This window comes from Chiloscyllium plagiosum, unplaced genomic scaffold, assembly GCF_037043375.1.
Source record: "Chiloscyllium plagiosum isolate Xiang-an unplaced genomic scaffold, Cpla_swu_hap1 HiC_scaffold_14, whole genome shotgun sequence".
Classification (NCBI taxonomy): Eukaryota; Metazoa; Chordata; class Chondrichthyes; order Orectolobiformes; family Hemiscylliidae; genus Chiloscyllium; species Chiloscyllium plagiosum.
In genome coordinates, this window is record NW_028270152.1 from 38796709 (window position 1) to 38820629 (window position 23921).

General features: G+C 41.5%; 1 protein-coding gene across 1 annotated transcript in view; it reads right to left on the minus strand.

Moving 5' to 3' along the window:
• The window catches only part of il17rd (interleukin 17 receptor D), a 105655-nt gene that overhangs the window by 29705 nt on the left and 52029 nt on the right, over positions 1-23921 (minus strand). Inside the window, exons 3-5 of the mRNA XM_043708113.2 lie at positions 22953-23078; positions 11787-11911; positions 1641-1755 (exon numbers count right to left, since the gene is read on the minus strand). Coding sequence (XP_043564048.1) covers positions 1641-1755; positions 11787-11911; positions 22953-23078 — 366 coding nt within the window. The remainder of the gene's footprint in view (positions 1-1640; positions 1756-11786; positions 11912-22952; positions 23079-23921) is intronic.

A 23921-nucleotide genomic window follows, 5' to 3' on the forward strand; every position in this document is an offset into this window, starting at 1 on the left:
AAGAAGAGGACACAACACTTGTAGCGTGTCTTACAGCGCTACCCAAATGTTATTTAGTCATAATTAGGACCAAAATCCTTCAATTGCTTTTGTTGTGCACAGACGCACAGTTCCATTAACTCTTTTTGCGTGGCCAGCATTTATGTTTTCTTATACTTGACAACTCGTGAGCAGCATGCATGTACCTTTCAGGTTGCCACACATCTGTGCATATATGCATCTTAGAAGCAACACTGATTAAGACTTAACACTTCTTTTAAAACTTCCTCACAATGGAATGATTAAGCCTAAACTCTTTCTGGTAACTTGTGTGTGCGTATACTAAAACAAACTGATATCGTTCCACATACCTCAATGACAAATTCCTCATCAAGTTATAATTACAGCAAGGCTTCTGGAGAAATCAGGCAGCTTGGTCAGTAGCATGCCCATATCTGCATTTAACTGCTTATATACAGCCAATGGAGGCTGCTATCTCAAATACAAATTAATAAAGGTTAGTACCAAAACCTCTCTATTATTATCATCATAGAACCGAGGCCATTTCTTTTCAACAGACTTCTGCAAGCTATACTGATAGAGAAATGATTTTCAAATAATGGGAATTATCCTGTCATTATACACAATTAATCCTTGCTCTCAAATAATCTTAATTTAAACTGAACGCAAAGCACATTTGAAACCACAGCAACTGGAAGCTTTCAGATTAAGTTGAAGCAGGGGGTGGGGTGGGGGGTGGGGGCGTGGAGGGGCTACACCATCCTAAAAGGGCAATAATGGAAAAAAAACACAATTATGTTTCAACTAAATACTCAGCAAGAAAAGGTAACAGTTTGAAATGAATTTTAATAGTCTTAACTCCATTATCTTTTGACAGTCTCCATTTAAATAGCCAAAAGCAATGTGGGCATTCAGCTAACAGCAAGAAGCCACCACAGAAAGAACTCTTTTCAAGTCAGATGACTCAAAATCTCATTAAGTCAAAATGGCAGTATCCTTCTTTCTAAACTTGTGAAGATTTCTTTAAGTCAGAAACTATCACAAAACTGCTTTTAAAAGTACTTTGGTTGCAATTGCTGGAGGCAATTCACTTAAATGGGTTTCACTTTTCATTGGTTCAAATTTTAAGAGTTTTGTATTCAAATTATTCACATTATTTAGCATTTCTTCAAGATGAAATGCTTCAGTGAAATTATGAATAAATTAGGATGCAGTTTAGAATTTTTACATTACTAACTGGTTATACTTATTTAGGTCTTTTTTGTTCATCACTAGCTGAATTAAATAAGAGCAATGTCAACAATTCAACACTGAGAATGTTTTTTATACTGACAAATGTAGTGATGCGTAGAAAGCACTTTCATTCTCACATTTTTCTCTTTGATAGAATCAGTTATTTTCCACGATTACAGGTGAATGAAAAGATGCACTACATGTGTTATATTTGACCAACTCAGATCAATTAACCTATTGCAACAGGTCTGCAGTTTTACTATTGAAATGTTGTATTCTTAATAGACACTTTGGTCTAGGCTTTGAACTCAGAGTCATAGAGATGTACAGCATGGAAACAGACCCTTCAGTCCAACCCATCCAATTGTTATAAGTTATCACATTAATTACATGAAGCCAGTACTTACGTTCAACCTGAAACTGGAAGGTATTGTTTTCTTCGACAAGGTTTGGAAATGGTAAAATCGTCACATTATATTGTGTTTTAAACTTCAACCTTCGAAATGGTTGGGATTTCAAAACCTGAAGATAGAACCAAAATTAGCTGGAATGCAGTTGTAGTTGACAGTGCATCTTCCTTTCAGAAGATATTTGTGCCATTTAGCCTTGAGAGTTTCTAAGCTTTTGACTATACAATGTATCCAGTGAATGCTTTGGAAACAGGCTGTCCATTACAACCAACCTGCATTTGTATATTGTCTTGAAAATAGGTAAATATCCCAAGGTACTACAGGCAAAAAAAACAAAATTTAAGAACAAAATTTGTGGTCTGTCATCCATCACATAATAAAATTTGTATCTGGCAAGCAGTGTTTAATCTGAGAGAAAGTGAGGACTGCAGATGCTGGAGATCAGAGCTGAAAATGTGTTGCTGGAAAAGCGCAGCAGGTCAGGCAGCATCCATGGAGCAGGAGAATCAACGTTTCGGGCATGAGCCCTTCTTCAGGAATTTCCTGACCTGCTGCGCTTTTCCAGCAACACATTTTCAGCAGTGTTTAATCTGGACCAACATCAGAAGAAAACGGTCCCCAGCTATGTCATCCAAAAAAGAGCAACCCACATCAGGCTAATATGCATGGCTAACAGTAGTTTATTTCCCTTTAAAGTGCAGTGCAAAGCAGTGAGTGGCTAAAGGTTATTCTCACCCTATGTCCATACACATTCACTTTTCAGCAAGATTTACAGGAACACCAGCCAGGATCAGAAACCCTGGTTGATATTCTGCCTTTCAATGCACTGAAAACACTGAACCAATTAATGCCGCACCACAGCTATAAATCGGGAATGACCAGTCATCAGAGAGAAACAAGGAACATTTCCTGCTAAAGTGAGGGCAGATTATAAGCGACGGTATTCTTTTTACATACAAAACCAGACCAGGAACAGGCCATTCAACCCTCCAAACTACACAACTACAACCATTTAAATACAGAATTCAAAGATTCACAAAGCTGAATGAGGCAAGTTCTCCTCATATCAGTTCTAAAGGGGTGACCCTGTATCTTCAGACAATACGCATTATTTCTAGATAGTAAAACCAGGCTGAACAAGCACCCAGTTATTATCCTGCCAGGCCTTCTCAAAATTTCGTACGTTTCAATGAGGTCACTTCTCATTCCTCCATATTCTTAACAAAAGCAAGTAATTTCCTCTTTTTGTCATGTTACACTGTACTCCATCTGTCAACCTTTTGCCCATCACTTGACCTATCCATATCCTGTTGCGGTCTGTATTCAGCTAACAGCTTAATTTCACCCCAGCACTGCATTTCCAGTAAACATTGATACATTACACACAGGTTCTTCAACAAAGCCAATTAAAAAACAAATTAGTGAGGCTCATCACTGAGCCTGGCAATACTCCATTAGGAGCAGCTTGCCAACCTGAAGATGCCCTATTTATTCCTACTTTCTGTCCTTTAACTGACCAATCATCCATTATATTACTCCAAATTCTATGAACCCTCACCTTGTACAGCAACTTTTTTTGTGGCACCTTATCAAATGTGTTTTGAAAACCAAAATATGTTACAGATATTGTTTCCACCTTATCTACCCTGCTAGTTACATCCTCGAACAGATTTATCATAGATCATAGAATAGAATCCCTACAGTGTGGAAACAGGCCATTCTGCCCAACAATTCCACACCGACTCTCCGAAGAGCATCCTATCCAGATTCACCCACCTACCCTATCCCTGCAACTCTACATTTCCCATGTCTAATCCACCTAACCTAAATATCTCTGGACACTAATGGGCAATTTCCTTGGCCAACACACATAACTTACACATCTTTGGACTATGGGAGAACCAAACAGGGCACCCAAAGGAAAGCAATACAGACACGGGGAGAATGTATAAAATCCACACAGACAGTTGCTTGAGGCTGGAATTGAAGCTGGATCCCTAGTGCTGTGGGACAGCAGCACTAATCACTGAGCCACCATGCTGTCCCACAGTGTCATGATTTGTCAGACATGCTTTCCCTTTCATAAAACGGTATTGACTTTGCCTAATCATACTAGGATCTGTGTCAGACTCTCTGGCATAGTTTTCAGTTTCTCTCCTTCCATTCCCCCCCCCACTCCATTTTTGAATGGTGATGTTACATTCACTACTTTCTAATCCATTCACATGGTTCCAAAGTTAAGGGAATTTTGGAAGATCGCAAAAGGTGTATTCAGTCTCTGCATTCACCATTTCTACAACCTGCAGGATGCACGCTATCGTGTGGCAGCTTCTATTCCACTAACTTCTCCACTTCTTTTGCTTCATTAGTATTAATTACTTTTAAATTCTTCACTCTCATTATGCTGAATTTCCACTATTGCTGATTTTTTTTGCATCTTCTGTGAAGACAGAAACAAAATATCTGTTTAACACTTCAGACATTACATTATTCCTGCATTTTAATTTCTCTTTCCTCACCCTCAAGGGCATTTACTTCCACTATTCCCTTCCTTTTTGTATATTTATAGAAGCTATTATCATTTGATTTACTATTTCTGGTTAGTTTGTTTAAATATTCCATTTTCTCCTGTGTCCATTTTTTTCATCATCCTTCACTGGTCTCTTCCAGTATTCCACTACTTACTACTCTACTTGGCAATAGTACACCATTGCTTATCCACAATCATATCTCTTAATAAAATTTGCCAATTTGCCTAGGCCAATTCACCCCTCGCACCTGGCATTGTTTAAGTTGGATGTTCTGATTTGGAATTTACTTAATCACTCTCAAACTCAATACAACCTTCTATTACCCTATGATTACTCTTCCCTAAACAACCTGTCAGTATTGGATTTAGCTTCTCAGAAGTGCCTGCAGAACCTCATTCTACCTATATTGTTTTTTTTTTTACATAGACCATAACAAGAAATATACTATGAAGGATGTTTATTCCTATTTTTCTTATTTGCTCATTTGTAGGAATTTGGAACGTAATAAGCAGCCAAGCACACTCAATGAAGTTGCAGTATCTTATAACACAGGTCACTACTTATGGAGGGAGAAAGGAAACAGCCAGGTTAGAAGGGCTAAACAAATAAACTGTTCACTTGGGAAGAACAGTGGGTATAAATTTCTGGACTGTAGCAACCTTCACAAACATACTGACCAGACAAATGGCACTAAATCTGACCAAGTTAAAGAACTGTTTCAAATAAACTGATACAGGCCTTAAACAGCTGACACGCAAAGATTGTTCTTGATTGTCAGCCCATAATACATGAAAAGATGTAATTATATAGATTATAACTTTAAACTGTTGGCAAATCCAACATTCCTTCAATACTCATCATTGAAAAAAGGATGTGTGGAAAAATTACATGAAAGGGGATATGCAAATGTTAAAAGCGCAAACTGTGTGATGGATTTTAAGCATGGTCAGGTGAAATGTTCAATGGAAATTTGTCATTTTTACATGAAGAGTGGCTAACTTAAATACAAATAATTTAAACACGGCAGATTTTTGCCACAGGCTAAACTAAGTGACAGGTGGAAAAAAAATACTAGAGTCCATTATAAAAGATGTAAAAGCAGAGCATTGGAAGCGAGTGACAAGATTGGTCAAGTCATCCTTGCACCTGTACTCAAATCCTCTTCCAATGGAGGTTGACTTTTGCCTTCTTCACGGAGTTCCGTCACCGCGCCTAACCCCGCCCCCCGCCGGTCTCCATCACCATGTCCAACTCCGCCCCCACGCCGACCTCTGTCCCCGCCCCCACATCCAGCTCCAGTCCCACACCAGGTCCTAGCTCCCCGCCCTGCCGTGTGTTCACCATCCCTCCAGACTTGCCCCTCTCTGAGGATGAAAGATCAGTCCTCAGCAGAGGTCTCACCTTCGTTCCCACACGTTCTCGGGTCAATGAATTCAATACACGGAGTGACATCGAACAATTCTTCCGCCGCCTTCGCCTCCGTGCCTTCTTCTTCAATCAAGACTCTCGCCCACCCTCTGACGACCCCTTCTCCCACCTCCAACACACCCCGTCCACCTGGACACCCCGTGCTGGCCTCCTACCTGCCCTCGACCTCTTCATAGCAAACTGCCGCCGCGATATTAACCGCTACCTGAACTCCCACACCCCTCCCACCCACTCCAACCTCTCACCCTCGGAACGCGCAGCCCTCCACTCCCTCCGTTCCAACCCCAACCTCACCATCAAACCAGCAGACAAGGGAGGCGCAGTAGTAGTTTGGCGCACTGACCTTTACACCGCTGAGGCCAAACGCCAGCTCGCAGATACCTCCTCCTACCGTCCCCTTGACCATGACCCCACCCCCCACCACCAAACCATCATCTCCCAGACCATCCATAACCTCATCACCTCAGGGGACCTCCCATCCACCGCCTCCAACCTCATAGTCCCACAACCCCGCACCGCCCGTTTCTACCTCCTGCCCAAAATCCACAAACCTGACTGCTCCGGACGACCCATCGTCTCAGCCTGCTCCTGCCCAACCGAACTCATCTCGGCATACCTCGACACGGTCCTGTCCCCATTAGTCCAAGAACTCCCCACCTACGTTCGTGACACCACCCACGCCCTCCACCTCCTCCAGGATTTCCGCTTCCCCGGTCCCCAACGCCTCATCTTCACCATGGACATCCAGTCCCTGTACACCTCCATCCCCCATCACGAAGGACTCAAAGCACTCCGCTTCTTCCTTTCCCGCCGTACCACCCAGTACCCTTCCACCGACACCCTCCTTCGACTGACCGAACTGGTCCTCACCCTGAACAACTTTTCTTTCCAATCCTCCCACTTTCTCCAAACAAAAGGAGTAGCCATGGGCACCCGCATGGGCCCCAGCTATGCCTGCCTCTTCGTAGGGTATGTGGAACAATCCATCTTCCGCAACTACACTGGCCCCACCCCCCATCTTTTCCTTCGCTACATTGATGACTGTATCGGCGCTACCTTGTGCTCCCACGAGGAGGTTGAACAGTTCATCCACTACACTAACACCTTCCACCCCGACCTCAAATTCACCTGGACAGTCTCGGACTCCTCCCTCCCCTTCCTAGACCTTTCTGTTTCTCTCTCAGGCGACCGAATCAACACGGACATCTACTACAAACCAACCGACTCCCACAGCTACCTGGACTACACCTCCTCCCATCCTGCCCCCTGTAAAAACGCCATCCCATTCTCCCAATTCCTTCGTCTCCGCCGCATCTGCTCCCAGGAGGACCAGTTCAAAATACGTACAACACAGATGGCCTCCTTCTTCAAGGACCGCAATTTCCCCCCCGACGTGGTCGACGGTGCCCTCCACCGCATCTCCTCCACTTCCCGCTCCTCCGCCCTTGAGCCCCGCCCCTCCAACCGCCACCAGGACAGAACCCCACTGGTCCTCACCTACCACCCCACCAATCTCCATGTACAGCGCATCATCCGCCGTCACTTCCGCCACCTCCAAACAGACCCCAGCACCAAGGATATATTTCCCTCCCCTCCCCTATCAGCTTTCCGTAGAGACCACTCCCTCCGCGACTCCCTTGTCAGATCCACACCCCCCACCGACCCAACCTCCACTCCCGGCACCTTCCCTTGCAACCGCAGGAGGTGCAACACTTGCGCCCACACCTCCCCCCTCACTTCTCTCCAAGGCCCCAAAGGAAACTTCCATATCCGCCACAGATTCACCTGCACCTCCACCCACATCATCTACTGCATCCGCTGCAGCCGGTGTGGCCTCCTCTATATTGGGGAGACAGGCCGCCTACTTGCGGAGCGATTCAGAGAGCACCTCTGGGCCACCCGGACGAACCAACCCAACCACCCTGTAGCACAGCATTTCAACTCCCCCTCCCACTCCACCGGGGATATGCAGGTCATTGGACTCATCCACCGCCAAACCACAACAACGCGACGGTCGGAGGAGGAGCGTCTTATCTTCCGACTGGGAACCCTCCAACCACAGGGGATGAACTTGGACTTCACCAGTTTCTTCATCCCCCCTCCCCCCACCTTGTCTCAGCCGGATCCCTCCAGCCCGGCACCGCCTTCCTGACCTGCAGTCTTCTTCTTGACCTCTCCGCCTCCATCCTACTCCGACCTATCACCCTCACCTTGACCTCTTTCCACCTATCACATTTCCAACGCCCCTCCTCCAAGTCCCTCCTCCCTACCTTTTATCTTCTCCTGCTGAACACTCTCTGCTCATTCCTGAAGAAGGGCCTGTGCCCGAAACGTCGAATCTCCTGTTCCCTGGATGCTGCCTGACCTGCTGTGCTGTTCCAGCAATAAAGTTTCAACTTTTGCCTTCTTCACCCCCTGTTGTACCTGGAGTCCTGTGCAAGGACATCTAGGTCTCATTGCACCTACCCCCTTCCCATTCTGTCACCATTCAGCCAAAAGTCTGCCTGCCTGTTTTTGCTCCCTACATAGTTAACCTCATATTTATCCACTTTATACTGCATCAGTTGTTATTTGCCCACTTACTTGTCCATATCACACTGAGGCTTCTCTTCATTCTCCTCACAGCATACCTTCCCAGCCAGCTTTGTGCCATCTACAAATTTGGTAATGTAACATGACGCTTCCTTGTCTAAATAAATATATAAATTGTCAATAGCTAGGACCCAAGCATTGATCCCTGTGGGATCCCACTATCTTCCCACCTTCTGGAAAAAGACCTATTTACTCCTGCTCTTTTTCCCTGCCTGCCAATCAGTTCTCAATCCATTTCAGTACACAATCTCAAATGCCAACACCCTTTAACTTTGCATGCTAATTTCTTATGTGGGACCTTACTAAAAGCCTTTTAAAAATCCAAGCAAATCATATCCATTAGCTCTCACTACTAGTTGCATCCTCAAAATGTTCCAGCAGACTTACGACTATTTCCCTTTCCTAAAGCAATGTCCAATGTTGTCATTATCTTCGAAGTGGTCTGCTATTACATCTTTTATAATGGATTTTAATATTTTTCTCACTACAGATGTAACCGGTCTATAATTCTTTGTTTTCTCTCTGTCTCTCTCCTTTAATAGTGGGGTTACATTAGCTACTGTCTAATCCATAGGAATTGCTCCAGAGTCTTTAGAAGCTGACCACTAATACATCAGCTATTTCTAGGTCCACTTCCTCAAGTATCTGGGTTGAAGCTTATTAAGCTAAGGGGATTTATTTGCCTTTAATCCCATTAGCTTCCCCAATTCTTTATTAATCTTAATTTATTTCAATTCCTCATTCTCATTAGCCCCTGTCTTCCATCATATTTTTGGCATGCTATTTGTGTCTTTCTTTGTGACAAAGTACTAGAGTATTTATCTGCCATCTCCTTATTTCCCATTATAAATTCTCTTGTTTCTGTGCGTTGGGGACCTATCTTTACGAATCTTTTTCTCTTCACATTCTTATAGAAGCTTTTACTATCTGTTTTGTACGTTGCCTGCAAGTTTGATCTCGTTATCTGCGGAAGGACGTTCTGGCTATTGATGGAGTGCAAACAAGGTTTACCAGACTGACTGATGTATGATGAGGGATTGGATCAGTTAGGACAATATTCATTTGAGTTTAGACGAAGGAAGTGGAATCACCCAGAAACCTATAAAATTCTAACTGGATTAGACTGGGTGGACGCAAGAAGGATGCTCAATGACCAGGGAATCCAGAACCATGGGTCACAGCCTAAGGATATGTGGTAGGTCTTATAGGACAGAGATGAGGAGGACAGTGTTCACCCAGAGAGTGGTGAGCCTGTGATATTCTCTGCCATACAAAACTGTTGAGATCAAAACATTGGAGACTTTCAAGAAAGATTTAGAGATAGTTCTTCAGATTAAAGGGATCAACGGATATAGGGAAAAAGCCAGAATAGTGTACTGAGTTGAATGATGAACCTATGATCATATGGAATGGTGGAACAGGCATAAAGGACTTCTGTGATTCTACTTAATTAGCAATTATCAGCAAACATCACCACTTCTTACAGTGGATGAAGAAGCTGAAGGTGAACATTTTCAAATGAAATAGAGCCAAGAGTACTCCCTCCTGTTTGTATACCACTGTGCTCCTCTCCAGGGATGGTGGCAGAAAAATCTGGGATGTTGGTTTGTGTGCTTCTTCAAGTATGCCGACAAGACAACTTTTGTAATTTTGGCACAGTCCTAAGATGTGTGTCAGGACAACTTTGCAGGATCAATTGAAATAGACTTGCCATTGGGGTTTTCAAACTCAACACCTAGGTCACTGTTGAGTAGTTATCTTTATTCTAATCTTATTATGATTTTATATAGCAGCTTTGATATAACAGAATGGCTTGTTTGGCTATTTCAGACGGTGGTTACAAAATTCTTATGGCTCTTATAGATTCATCTATAGGCCAGACCAATTAAGGACAGGTTTCCTTCCAGTGAAAGCAATTTGGCAAGCCAATTGGGTTTCCAATGATAAATTAAAGCTTCATGGACATTACTGATGATCCTAGCTATTCATGACAAATTTATTTATTTAACGAAATTGAATTTCAGAATCTACCATAATAGGATCTGAACTCACGTCACCAGGTTATTAGTCCAATACTTTGAATTACAAATCCAATAATGTAATGCTTGGGCCACTTGTGATACAGATATTGGATTAAATAACAATATACTTGTATGGTATTTTCAATGTAATTAAACATCCCAAGGTGCTTCACGGAAGTTTTATAAATCAAAATCTCGTGGGCGGCACGGTGGCACAGTGGTTAGCACTGCTGCCTCACAGCGCCTGAGACCCGGGTTCAATTCCCGCCTCAGGCGACTGACTGTGTGGAGTTTGCACGTTCTCTCCGTGTCTGCGTGGGTTTCCTCCGGGTGCTCCGGTTTCCTCCCACAGTCCAAAAGATGTGCAGGGTCAGGTGAATTGGCCATGCTAAATTGCCCGTGGTGTTAGGTAAGGGGTAAATATAGGGGTATGGGTGGATTTCGCTTCGGCGGGTCGGTGTGGACTTGTTGGGCCGAAGGGCCTGTTTCCACACTGTAATGTAATCTAATCTAAAAAAAGTATGACAATGATGAAGCACAAAGATATTAGGTCAGATGAAGAAAGAACCTACCACTTTGGTTTAGGTTAAGGAGTGTGTAAAGGAGGAAGCAGGGTCAAGGAGCAATGGGGGTGTAAAAGAGGTGTATTCCAGACGTTGGGGCCCAGACAACTGAATGCATAGCCATCAGTGGAGGTACAGTAAACTTGGAGATGCACAAGGGATCAGAATTAGAGGTAGAGACAGCTCAAATGACCACAGGACTGGACAGACAAGGGCAAGGGCAATGGCAAGGGGGGGAGCGAGTTTGAAAACAAGAATGAAAATGTTAAAATCAAGATGTTACTTGAACCGGAACCAATGTAAATCAGCAAACACATAGCTGATGGCGAATTGGGATTGCTGCAAGTTAAGACATAGGCAACAGAATTTTGGATGTTCTTGTTTCGAGGGTAGAATGTAACAGACCAGCCAGGAATGCACTGGAAAACGGAATTTAGAAATAACCATGCGTTAATGAGGACTTCAGCTGCGCAAGCGCCAAGAAAGGGTTGAAAAAAATAGCTTTAATCTTCCCCAACATTCACTGAAATGAATTTCTGCTCATCCAGAACTGGATGTTGGACAAGTAGGATAATAACTTAGCAACAGTGGAAGAAACAAGAGTGGGACTGATGAAGTAAAGCTAACTGTGATACATATGAAAAGTTACAATGCCATTTCAGATCTGTATATCAGTATGTCGATGAGAAATAGGATCAACAGAAACAAATGCTAGGGAGCAATTCCAATGCTTTATCTGATAGCAGGATTCAAGAGACATTTGTGAGCCTCTCAATGCTCTGCTTAGAAAATAACTTTTAACATTCAACTACAAACTTACACTCCAACAGCAAATAGAAAGTGGAAATGTTGAATCAATTTGCAAAATGAATCACAGTTGGGATCCATTAAAAACTAATCAGATATAATCAGTACACTTACTGAAAAATTCTAAAGCCACAGATAAACTTCAGGTTCACCGGTCTTAAAGCATTTGCTCTAAATTATAGTGAAGGTCAGTTTACTTACAAGTGTTCTATTGAAATATCTGAGTTGTTTTTGTTCTTCTAAAACCAGTGCTTGACATAACTTTTCAGCCCCAAATGCTTTAGCTTCTTGAAGAATTATTTTGAAGCCTCTGACACATTCAATACCTGAGGATAGATTCCAGCACAGGGAAAAATAAACAGACATTGTACAAAGAAACAGAACATTGACAAATAAATTGACTTATTTAGTAATTTCTTTTCAGGTATAAAAGAGAAAAACTAATTTAATAACTGGGAATGTGAGCTAGACATTCACATTCCACCAGTTGAAGGTGCTGGCAGAGAAAGCTGTGCAATTCATCTACAATGAAGATAAACTGCTATCCAAAGTACACACAAGTAAAACAACCTGCACTCAAAAGTATAATTACAACTACAAAATTAGTTTCTGCAATTTCGCAAACATATGTTACACATAATCACCAAAGCAAGGTAAACTTCATCATCTGAATACTTGTTCCACTGGTAGATATATTTACAAAGTTCTTATCTAAAAACTGGTGAAGCAATTGCCATTTCCTAAATGGGCTTGTTGCCACAGGTGATATTCCTGATGAAGGACTTTTGTCCGAAACATCGATTTTGCTGCTCCTCGGATGCTGTGCTCTTCCAGCACCACTAATCCAAAAACAGGTGATATAATATTGTGTGTGTATTTGTAGCTTACTTATCGAACGTCTGTTTGTTTCTACACTTACTCTGCAGTTCCATATGCTCAATTCCTTGCATCATGCAATTCCAACTGAAATCCCTTTAAATTCATATTCTACCTGCCAAACATTAGTCTCCAAATACAGTGGTCAAAAAAGGCAAAAATCAGTCTGTAGCTCAGCCAACATCACTACTGGAAAAATCACAGGAGTAAATAATAGTTGTGCTTGTACAGCTAGAACATATGTTTAATTTCAACGCTGCACCTTCGAAACAAGTTCTTTCATTCTGTCCATCCGCTATTGGACCCTGCAATCTGAGTAACATTGTTCACCTCACACTCAGTTCAAAGGTCAGTAAGTCAACTGTTACAATTCAATGAAGCTACTGTCCTGCAGTAAAATTTGTTTTACCATGCCGTTTTAACTCTGCTGAACTTCACAACTGCAGTCTGAATTACATTTTGAGGTGCCAGACAAGAGAAATTCAAAGACAAATGTTTAAACTACCACAGGCAGCTAAGCAATCTACAGGAGAAAATGGGCCTTTTTAAGAAGAAGCAATTTATGGCTGTCCAGACCAACATATTTATGATAACAGGAAGCTGCCCAAAAATAAATGAATAGTAGTTTATATTCATTTATTTTTACCAAAAAGATCTACTTCATTCCATTCCACTCGGAAGAAATGGAGATGGATCTGCCTGAGTTGAAGAAACATTCATTCATCCTTAAGCAAACCAAAGAAAAGTCATCCAAAGTGTGGCACCCAAGACTAGGAGTGTCAGGAACAAGAGTGGCACATGCGGAAATATTAAATTGAATAGGCTGATCATATAAAATGGAGAAAGAGCACTGCTCTAACCATTCGGCATTTATCAACAGAGAAAAAGGAGTGAAACATTTCTAGTATAATTGAAATGATTTGTATGCAATGCCATCTCTTTGGTTCTGCAATCTGCTCTAGTTATTAATTATCAGCCAAAAAGCATTTGTACATTATGTATGCTATGAGATGCTGCATATTCTATGCATTTTTTCAACCTGTGTGGAATTAAGCGAAGCTATTCTGTAGAAAATATACTGAACATGTGCCACAATATTCTACAGCAGCTAAAAGGTTGTGAATAAATATTTCTCCATGGACAGGAAGGGGCACCATGCCAACTTGTACTTCAGGATTTCAAGGAAAAAATGACAGCTGTACAAATGTCTAAGGTAGCTAAATAAAGAAAATCGAAGTATACTGTACTATTATAGCACTGCCTTCATGCATCCACTGACAACATGGGATTAAAGTTACGGATAGAAGAGGGAAAAGAGGCATTCTGTCTACTTGATTCCTTTTGGTTGTATAAGGTATTAGGGTCTGAAAGGCTTGATGTTGATGAATACATTAGGCACCACCTAATATGATGATGTCATACAGACTTAGATAGGAACAACAGTTCTGGATGTCAAAGGAAATAAGTAGGTCACTATTTAGGTTTCCTTCACAGCCTTGTCCATCATATCAACTGTTAATTGCTAAGTACGTTTTATTTAGATAATAGCCTTTTCTCATGAGACTAGACCTTTACATCCTAACCCAAAAGGATGGTGCAGCAAATCTAACTGATATAGCTTTTACCAAGGTGGCTATGGTGAGGATCCATCGTACAACATTTTCATCTTTCCTGTTGACTCCATACAAAACTAAAGATGATTTGAGTAACTTTGAATTAGTTTGTGAGATGTAGCATCATTGGCTAGACCAGGATTTATTGTCCATCACTAACTGCCCAAAGGTAGTTCAGAATATAAACAAGATGGTGGCGGAGTAGTATGCTCCGATCAGAGCTCATCCGTTCCAGGTATTCCTTTTCCTTTTATATCTCTCTTTTCCCTTTCTCTCTCTTCTATCTTTTTCCTCAGCCCAGAGTGAAGTGGGGACGACGGGACCGGCCAGTGGCCAGCAGCCCAGAGCAGGGGCAGCCAGTCAGCTCGGAGCGGGGGGGCAGCCATTCGGCCCAGAGAGCAGGGGCAGCCAGCCGGCCCAGAGCGGGGGCAGCCAGCCGGCCCAGAGCGGGGGCAGCCAGCCGGCCCAGAGCGGGGGCAGCCAGCTTGCCCAGAGCGGGGGCAGCCAGTCGGCCCGGAGCAGGGGGCAGCCAGTCGGCCCGGAGCAGGGGGCAGCCAGTCGGCCCGGAGCAGGGGGCAGCCAGTCGGCCCGGAGCAGGGGGCAGCCAGTCGGCCCGGAGCAGGGGGCAGCCAGTCGGCCCGGAGCAGGGGGCAGCCAGTCGGCCCAGAGAGCAGGGGCAGCCAGTCGGCCCAGAGCAGGGGCAGCCAGTCGGCCCAGAGCGGGGCCAGCCAGCCGGCCCAGAGCGGGGGCAGCCAGTCAGCTCAGAGCAGGGGCAGCCAGTCGGCCCAGAGCGGGGGCAGCCAGTCGGCCCAGAGCAGGGGGCAGCCAGTCGGCCCAGAGCAGGGGGCAGCCAGTCGACCCAGAGCAGGGGCAGCCAGTCGGCCCAGAGCAGGGGAGCAACCAGCGGGCCAGGAGCGGGGACGGCCAGCAGACCCAGAACGATTACCTTTTTAGCTTTATTTCTTCTTTTCCTAACTTATACTTACACGATATCTGTATTGCAGTGTAACTTTTTCCTTTTTTTCCTATTTTTCTTGCACCTAAAATTTGTAACTAGGTACTTCATACTTGAGATGGTGCCATTTGTTGGAGACATTGTAACTTTTCACTGTACTCCTGTCCTTTTGTAACTTGAGTACACATGACAATAAACCTAATTCTAAAAAAAATTTCTAAAGGACCAACTACATTACTGTGGATCAGGAGACACACATAGGCCAAAGTAGGTATGTACTAATGGCAGATTTCCTTCCCAAAATGACATTAGTAAACCAGATAGGTTTTTATGACAATTAACAATGGTTTCCAATAGGCTAGCTTTCTCTTAGTATTAAGTATGCAAGCAGTTCTTCAGTTACCTTGTTCCCAAAACTATATTTCCAAGATATCCATAAGTCTGTGTAACTCATTCCAAAAGTTCAAGGGGATAAAACTATCGCTAATTGCCCAACGGTAGTTAAGAGTATAAATAAGATGGTATCCACTCATTACTAAGAAAAATTGGAAATTTAACAGGATAAATGCCAGAATATATTCCAAATATGTTTACATTTTACTTTAATTTTAAAATGTAAGTTTCATTATGGCCTCTTGTAAACAAAGAGCTTTTATTTGTGCTTTGTTTAGTGATATTCTACCTGCAGCTGTACAGAAGGCATTCCATTCGGTTCATATTCCAAATGCAGTAGAGACCTGAAAGACTTCTCATTCAAACTCATGTAACCTCACACGATCTCTAACAGATCCTATCTTCACAGTGGGGGAAGATTTCAGGCTGCCAGACTAGTTTTGCATGTTTCACTACACAGAATCTCACTGGTGATGGCATGCAAATCACAAAGAGAAGAGTTTGGACTTGTTATCACTTGAGCCCTCCAGCTACATTCCAACTTGCTCAGTCAAAAGGATCAACATTGGAGGTGCACACCTGAAAATCATCTCACTTAGTGCTTGTGGGTTTGGTGTGCTTCTGTGAGGCATCATATTACCAAGACCAATAGCAGAGTATCAAATGAACCAAAGCAGAATTTCTGCACGTTCTTTAGTTAAAAGACCAGGAAATAAAAGTATATACTGCTTTATTTCTTTTTTTAAGGGAAAACAAAATTGTAGTTTGGCAAAATAATTGCATTTATTTTGTGAAATAAAGCTTGCGTATTTAAATGCCTTTCACTTTAAACTGAATTGAATGAAATAATTATACGTAACTATGAAATCACGTAGAAGGAGTCAGTTATAATATTCATTTCAAAAATGCACCAACTTTGCTCCAGTTCCAAACACCAGATCCTAGGAATGATATGAATAATACAATCCCTACAGCGCAGGAAGAGGCCATTCAGTTCATCGAGTCTGCACCAACCTTTCAAAGGGAATCCCATCCAGGCACAGACCCTCTCCCAGTAACCCCACATTTACCATGGCTAACCCACCTAATCCGCACATCTTTGGAGAGTGGGAGGAAACCGGATCACCCAGCGGAAACCCACAGAGATACAGGGAGAACATGCAAACTTTACACAGAGCCCAAGGCTGGAATCTAACCCAGGTCTTTGGTGCTGTGTGGCGACAGCACGAACTACTGAGCCACTGTACAGCCCCATATGAACGTCTTGAGCATGCGCAGATTTGATTTACCAAACTGGGTGATGGAATTTAGATATAAAGTTAGGGAAGCTGAGGATTTTCTCCTTAGAATAAAGGCGATTGAGGAGAAATCCAGAAGAGTATACAAGGTTATGACAGGTAAAGATTGGATAAACAATGGAAAACAGTACCCCTCAGCTAATGGTACAAACATTAGGGACTGACATCTAAAGCTTTGGGGAAGAAATATGAATGTGGGTTAGGGGGAGGTGTGGGTGAAGTGAATAAGATTTGTTTTATGTACAAGCATTGTGAAAGTGGTCACTGATTTCAAAGGGAAATTGGCTAGTGTGATGATTTGTGTACATTGTGAAATCTCAATACTTTTTCTTAGAATGTAGGTCCCTTTAAAAACAGGTTTGTCTGAAGGACTATTTCTGCTAAAGGACCTAGCTCCAGTAAATGATCATGTGATCAAGTTGCCTCACTGACAAAAACTAAGAAAATTATAGTCACAAAGTTAATTATAAGGTAAATAAATTTTAGATGTAGTTCTAAGTTCAAGCATATCCTCTGTTTGTTTTGGGCTTTAGGTTTAAACCCAGCTGGCTACTGAAGAAGGAAAATCATTCTCAAACAGTCAAACTGAAATTGTGTGCAAGCTAAAAGGGTGAAAACTCTTGCTAACTGAAGGACTCCGAACAGTAAATTGAACTTCTGCTATAGCCAAACAGAGAAGATTTTAGATACAAGACTTCAGAATTAAGCATTATTAAGACCAAAATAATTTTCCCCTAGCTGGCTATGATCAATACGCTAGAGATACTGTATATACTTGTGTATAGATCAATCATGGATAAGTCGACCCCTTATTTCTGGCCAAAGAATCTGGTATTTTTCAAATACCTTGTGTATAAGTCGACCCAAGTTTTTCAAGGTTCTCTTGCTGACCATATAGGCAGCCTTAAAGGGCATGATTTGCACTTTTTTGATTCAAATGCAATACCTGTGTCATCACGTTACACACACCAGTATATGTTTGTGCAACACAATTTTCAAATTATTAAATTGAATGTTGATAACTATATGTATACACACGTATAAAATGATGTAATATTTACATACATATATTCGACCTGCATATGTAAATATCTACAGTATCTTATGGCGGCCCTCGACCTTGACTTCCCACTATTGCCTCAGTTTCTTAGAAGTAGGTGTTGCATACAGTTGTGCTCTGAACTTATTGCAAAGCTCCCCCAATTCAATAATGGCCATAATTCCTTTTCCCTTTATTGTTTATGATTTTATATAGAGATCGGGCCCTTACTTGCCCATTTTTTGACCCATGCTAAGCATGGATTTCATCCCCTTGAAAGCAATACCTCGTGTATAAGTCAACCCTCTAACTTCAGCTTAAAAAATGGTCTTCAAAACTCAACCTATACATGAGTATATATGGTATCGGTTTTGAAAATGGGCTCTACATTCATAGGATGCTTGGAGGAGACTTGAAGGGACAACTTTGCTGAAAATAAACAAAAGGCCTGGGAAATCTCAGTCTGTATTTGAATCTTCAAGAGGCTAATTCTTCCAATCTTTGACAGGTGTCTGATTTGAGTTTTTGGGCTGAAAGGCAAATGGATATAGGAGAAGAGTGGAGTGAAAAAGTCTGATCTAGAGAATTAATTACTATTCATTTTATTTTTTAATGCCTTTATTGTAAGTGACTACATTAAAATAGAGTGTACTTATTCATGCTCTTTGATTTTGACAACTGGTATTCTCCAGAATCTTGTAGCTTCATTCTTTCAGTAAACACATGCTTCATATTGTTTTAAAAAATTAAAGTGTTATTGATCTCCATCAAGATGAAGACATGGACACTTGATGGGAATCGACTTGGAGCATCATGAGGATTTAGTGAGTGAATGAAACTGACCGCATTGCCAGACAAAGCACGAGCATTAGTTGCATCAGTTGAAAGGCCTCTTTTTATGCTCTGTTGACTTGGACTGATTGAACCAGATGCATTACTACTGCTAATTAAGCACGATTACTAAGAATTAAAGACCAAAACATTTTATATCAGATACCCTACAGTTATTGTAAAGTTGCCTATATTTCTACTTTCAAATCATAGCTGTAATTAATATGAATTGTGAAAGACTTATTATAAACTAGAACATACCAGTTGAATTCTTAAAACTAAACAACTGTGCTTTTGCTCCTTAGCACCTTGAGGTTGTGTTTACACCCTTTCCTAAAACATTTCACATTTCTATTTGTCTTTCAAGAACAAAACCTAGTCAGTTGAATTCCCTCCTCACACCACACGGCCTCATCTCTTTTTAAAACTCTCCTTAACCTATTTTTTTGACAATACTATTGGTCACCTGTCCTAATACCTGAATAAATTCCTGAATAAAAACAATGCTCCTGTAAAACACGTGAAGCACGTTATTTTATTACATTAAAAGCATAGTAGTGGGCGAGGATGGTGATAGTGGTCTCTAATATTCATTTGTCAGCGATTAATTAACTCCATTTAAAACAATAAAGCACACTGTCATTTATAAACCAGACTTTCCAGAAAACCAATTGATTTCTGTGAATGCAGCCCAAATACCCATAGCAGACTCACTGACCGGCAGAGTCACAACATTGTATACATGCAGCACATGGAGTCCAAAAGGTGAACTCTCTTAAAGGCAAGAGACATATATGACATTCCCAGTAACATTAAATCTATGCCCCTAGTCACTGACTTATCTAAGACAAACAGTCCTTTTCCACCCACTCTATCTCAGCCCCTCACAATTTTGTAAATCTCAATCAAATCATACTTCAACCTTTTCTGTTAATTTGAGACTGATACAGATTTTTGTTATTTAGAAGTGTTAAGGGAGACCATGCAAAGACAGGTATATAGAATTGGGTCACAGAACAGCCATGATATCTTTGAATGGTGGAATAGGCGAGAAGGGCTAATTCTCCCAATCCTGTCCCTATGATATCAGAACTCAGAGGTTATAATGATTCAGAACAACTGAGCAGGCTAAATCTCCTTTCACTCTAAAAGAGAGGCCTTTAGAATTTAGGAGTTCTGATAAGGTAGAATGACAGAAGAGGTTACCAATTGTTGGAATTTACAAAATCAGTACTTTACTGAAACATGGAATAAAGAATTCAAAAACCTTTACTTACTAATTGAGAAATTAGAATGTAGAACTGCCTACCTCATGAGAAAGTTGAGTTTTATAACATTAAGTACATAGAAGGAGAAGCTGGATAAACAAATGAACAAAAATAAGTGAATTTGCTGAAAGTTATATAATGTAGGATGGAGAAGGCTTCTGTTGAATGAAAATCACAACTAATAGCTCAAATGGTCTACTTTTATGATGTAAGTTCAAGGTGGTTCTATATAAGGTAGAACCAGGTGGGTGACTGTGGACACGTGAAAAATAGCACAGAAGAAGGTGAGAGAAATTTGACACTGCATAAAACTTATAAAGTCCCGCAACTATCCATCAATACCTTGGCAAAACATTCCATAGCTATAATGTCCTTAGTAAAAAGGATCTAATGGAAAATAATTGAGAACCTAGGGACAAAATTTGTCATCTTTGATATACAATGGATAAGGACATATTATAATGGAAGAAAACTCTGGAATATATGAGATCTGTATGGACATCAGTAAGGAGTTCGACAAGGTTCCCCATGGGAGACTGGTTAGCAAGGTTAGATCTCATGGAATACAGGGAGAACTTGCCATTTGGATATAAAACTGTCTTGAAGGTAGGAGACAGAGGGTGGTGGTGATCAGTGCTGGGTCCACTACTTTTTGTCATTTTTATAAATGATTTGGATGTGAGCATAAGAGGTATATAGTTAGTAACTTTGCAGATGACACCAAAATTGGAGGTGTAGTGGACAGTGAAGAAGGTTACCTCGGCTTACAACAGGATCTTGATCAGATAGGCCAATGGGCTGAGAAGTCGCAGATGGAACTGAATTTAGATAAATGTGAGGTGCTGCATTTTGGGAAAGCAAATCTTAGCAGGACTTATACACTTAATGGTAAGGTCCTGTGGAATTTTGCTGAACAAAGAGACCTTGGAGTAAAGGTGTAGATTTTTATTTCAACAAAACGGTTTCTCGATTTAAAAGAATACTACAAAATGGCCTGTGAACCATACTGCTGATTTGCAGAATTAACTTGCAGTTCAAAGATAAGAGGATAATAGAGTTTTCATAAGATGAATACTGACACATTAACTGACCATTTGAACTAACCTTGAACTAATACATGGCATGACAATTTACGTAAATTAGATATCCTTCTTAAAGAAAATATCATTGGATTAACTTGCTGTAAATCATGTCACCTTATTATATGTGATTGGTCTTTCTTGTAATTAAGGCTGTACTATTTCTTAAAAAACATAAAAAGAATGTGTAATTTTCGAACGTAATTGCACAACTTCAACACGGAACACAGAAACTTCAATCTCTGTGTTGCTGGATAGAATTGCGTCAAGGTACCTTAATTCAATAAACTAATGACCCTTGCTTTCTGAATAGACCACATTTGTCGATTCCTTTGATCGATCTCGAACCAAGAGGCCCCGCTTGAGGGGATGCAGATCTTCACGGGTTCATAGCTCCTTTCAAGTAGAACTGCATGGAGATAGGATAATGAAGGAGGGGTTTGGTATGCTTTCCTTTATTGGTCAGAGTATTGAGTACAGGAGTTGGGAGGTCATGTTGCGGCTGTACAGGACATTAGTTAGGCCACCGTTGGAATATTGCGTGCAAGTCTGGTCTCCTTCCTATCAAAAGAGTTCAGAAAAGATTTACAAGGATCTTGCCAGGGTCGAAGGAGAGGGTGAATAAGCTTGGACTGTTTTCTCTGGAGCATCGGAGGCTGAAGGGGTGACCTTATAGAGGTTTATAAAATCATGAGGGGCATGGATAGGATAAATAAAGGAAGTCTTTTCCCTGGGGTGGAGGAGTCCAGATCTAAAGGGCATAGGTTTAGGGTGAAGGGAAAGATATAAAAGAGACCTGGGGGCAACCTTTTCATGCAGATGGTGGTACGTATATGGAATGAGCTGCCAGAGGAAGTGATGGAGGCTGGTACAATTGCAAGATTCAAAAGGCATCTGGATGGGTATCTGAATAGGAAGGGTTTGGAGGGATATAGGCCAGGTGCTGGCAGGTGGGACTAGATTGGGTTGAGATATCTGGTAGGCATGGACGAGTTGGACCAAAGGGTCTCTTTCCGTGCTGTACATCTCGATGACTCTATTACCAAATAAAGCCACTGGATGCATTAATCACAAAAATCAAGTGTAACTTTCTATACAGTGAAAATGCTCAAATTTAATACAATATAACTGAGACATCTTTTTCAGGTCACTTTGATCCACTCCAAAATAACAAACAGTGCTTCATTATAGCCAATCCTCATTGCTACCTATGAGAATCAATAATACCCTAGTTTTCATCACAATCTATCTGAAAGGTTTGAACTTCTGTCTAAACTCCATCAAAGCTCCTTCCTGGATAAAAGGGCATGCTCGAGAATGAAAAATGTAATAGTTTGTATTAGAATTCTAATTGTAAAACAAGTTTTCATTTTCCAAGCTGTCAGCAAAAAAGGTCTGGTAGTATTTCCTCCCTATAGACATGGCAATTCAAGGCCAAGTGCAGTACCAATTCCTGGACATCTACTTAACCATACATCAGGAACTGTTGAAACCTTCCTGGTATTTTTGACTCCATACATCAGGTGGCATTTTTATACATTAATTCTCACTCAGCGTTTGATTGTTCTTGGAGTTGGTCTTTAATACTTGATGGTACAGAATGTTTAGAAATAGAATGTAATTCATAGCCTCACATCAGCTGCAGTGAGATTGACCAAAACACATCCACCTTCACTGTTTCACAGGGCAGCAATTTTTGATTTCTGTGTCTTCAATTGGTCTTTTTCTTTCAGCATTGCTTAGTTCTGCAACAAAGAATGGATGAGCTTCCAAAATGTAATTTTAGTTGACATTCATTAAAAGCATATTTGTAATAGTGACTGATTAGCATCAATAACAGTCAGCATCTTTTTCTGTGAACCTTAGGATGGGAGGCAAAAAAATGAAGTGAAAATCTTAGGAAGTTTATGGGATGTGGTGATTGCTCTAAGTTCTGTATCTTCCAAGTTACTAATTTCCTAGAAAAGCAGATTTTATGTCACTTCTAAACTGACTGTTTAAAGACTTTCACTTACCCAATGGGTTTGGATTCCATTGAAATATCACTGCAACCAAGCCATTCTGTATAGACTGACTGAAGCACAAGTTTCGGACTCTATCGATTGCATGCTCTCCCTTCAGATTCTCAATGGATGAACAATCTGGAAAAATGTAATAATATTTAGCTGTTAGCTCCTCAAAATTGAATAAACACTTGTGTGATGTGCAGTCAAAGATCTAGTAACCCCAGCTCTAATTAAACTCAGTCATTGCAAAGTGAGTCCAGAGGAAAAAATGAAATTGGAAGTTTAGATTACTTACAGTGTGGAAACAGGCCCTTCGGCCCAACAAGTCCACACCGCCCCGCCGAAGCGCAACCCACCCATACCCCTACATTTACCCCTTACCTAACACTACGGGCAATTTAGCATGGCCAATTCACCTGACCTGCACATCTTTGTGACTGTGGGAGGAAACCGGAGCACCCGGAGGAAACCCACGCAGACACGGGGAGAACGTGCAAACTCTACACAGACAGTCGCCTAAGGCGGGAATCGAACCCGGGTCTCCGGCGTTGTGAGGCAGCAGTGCTAACCACTGTGCCACCGTGCCGCCCACCAAATGAAGTAGATAATTGATTTTACAACACAAAACACAAAAAGAATAAGAGTTGATTCGAACAATTGGCTTATTAGCATTTATAATTAGGTGAATAATCAACATAATGCACATTTCAATTCTTATCATTTATAATTTTCATGGAATCATTATAGCAGGGATATAATGATTCAGTGAGCAATGAGGCATCCAGTCTAACACAACCTTTTAGCTCATGATCCCTGCAATCTCTAGTTTTTCAAATACGTTTTAAATATTATGGGGATATCTGCAGCTACACTCTTTCAGCAATGAGTTCTTGAATCCAAGCACCCCGATCCCATATCTGGGGGAAAATACTCCCCCTCAAATTTCATCTAATCTTTCTGCCTCTTCTCTTAAATCTC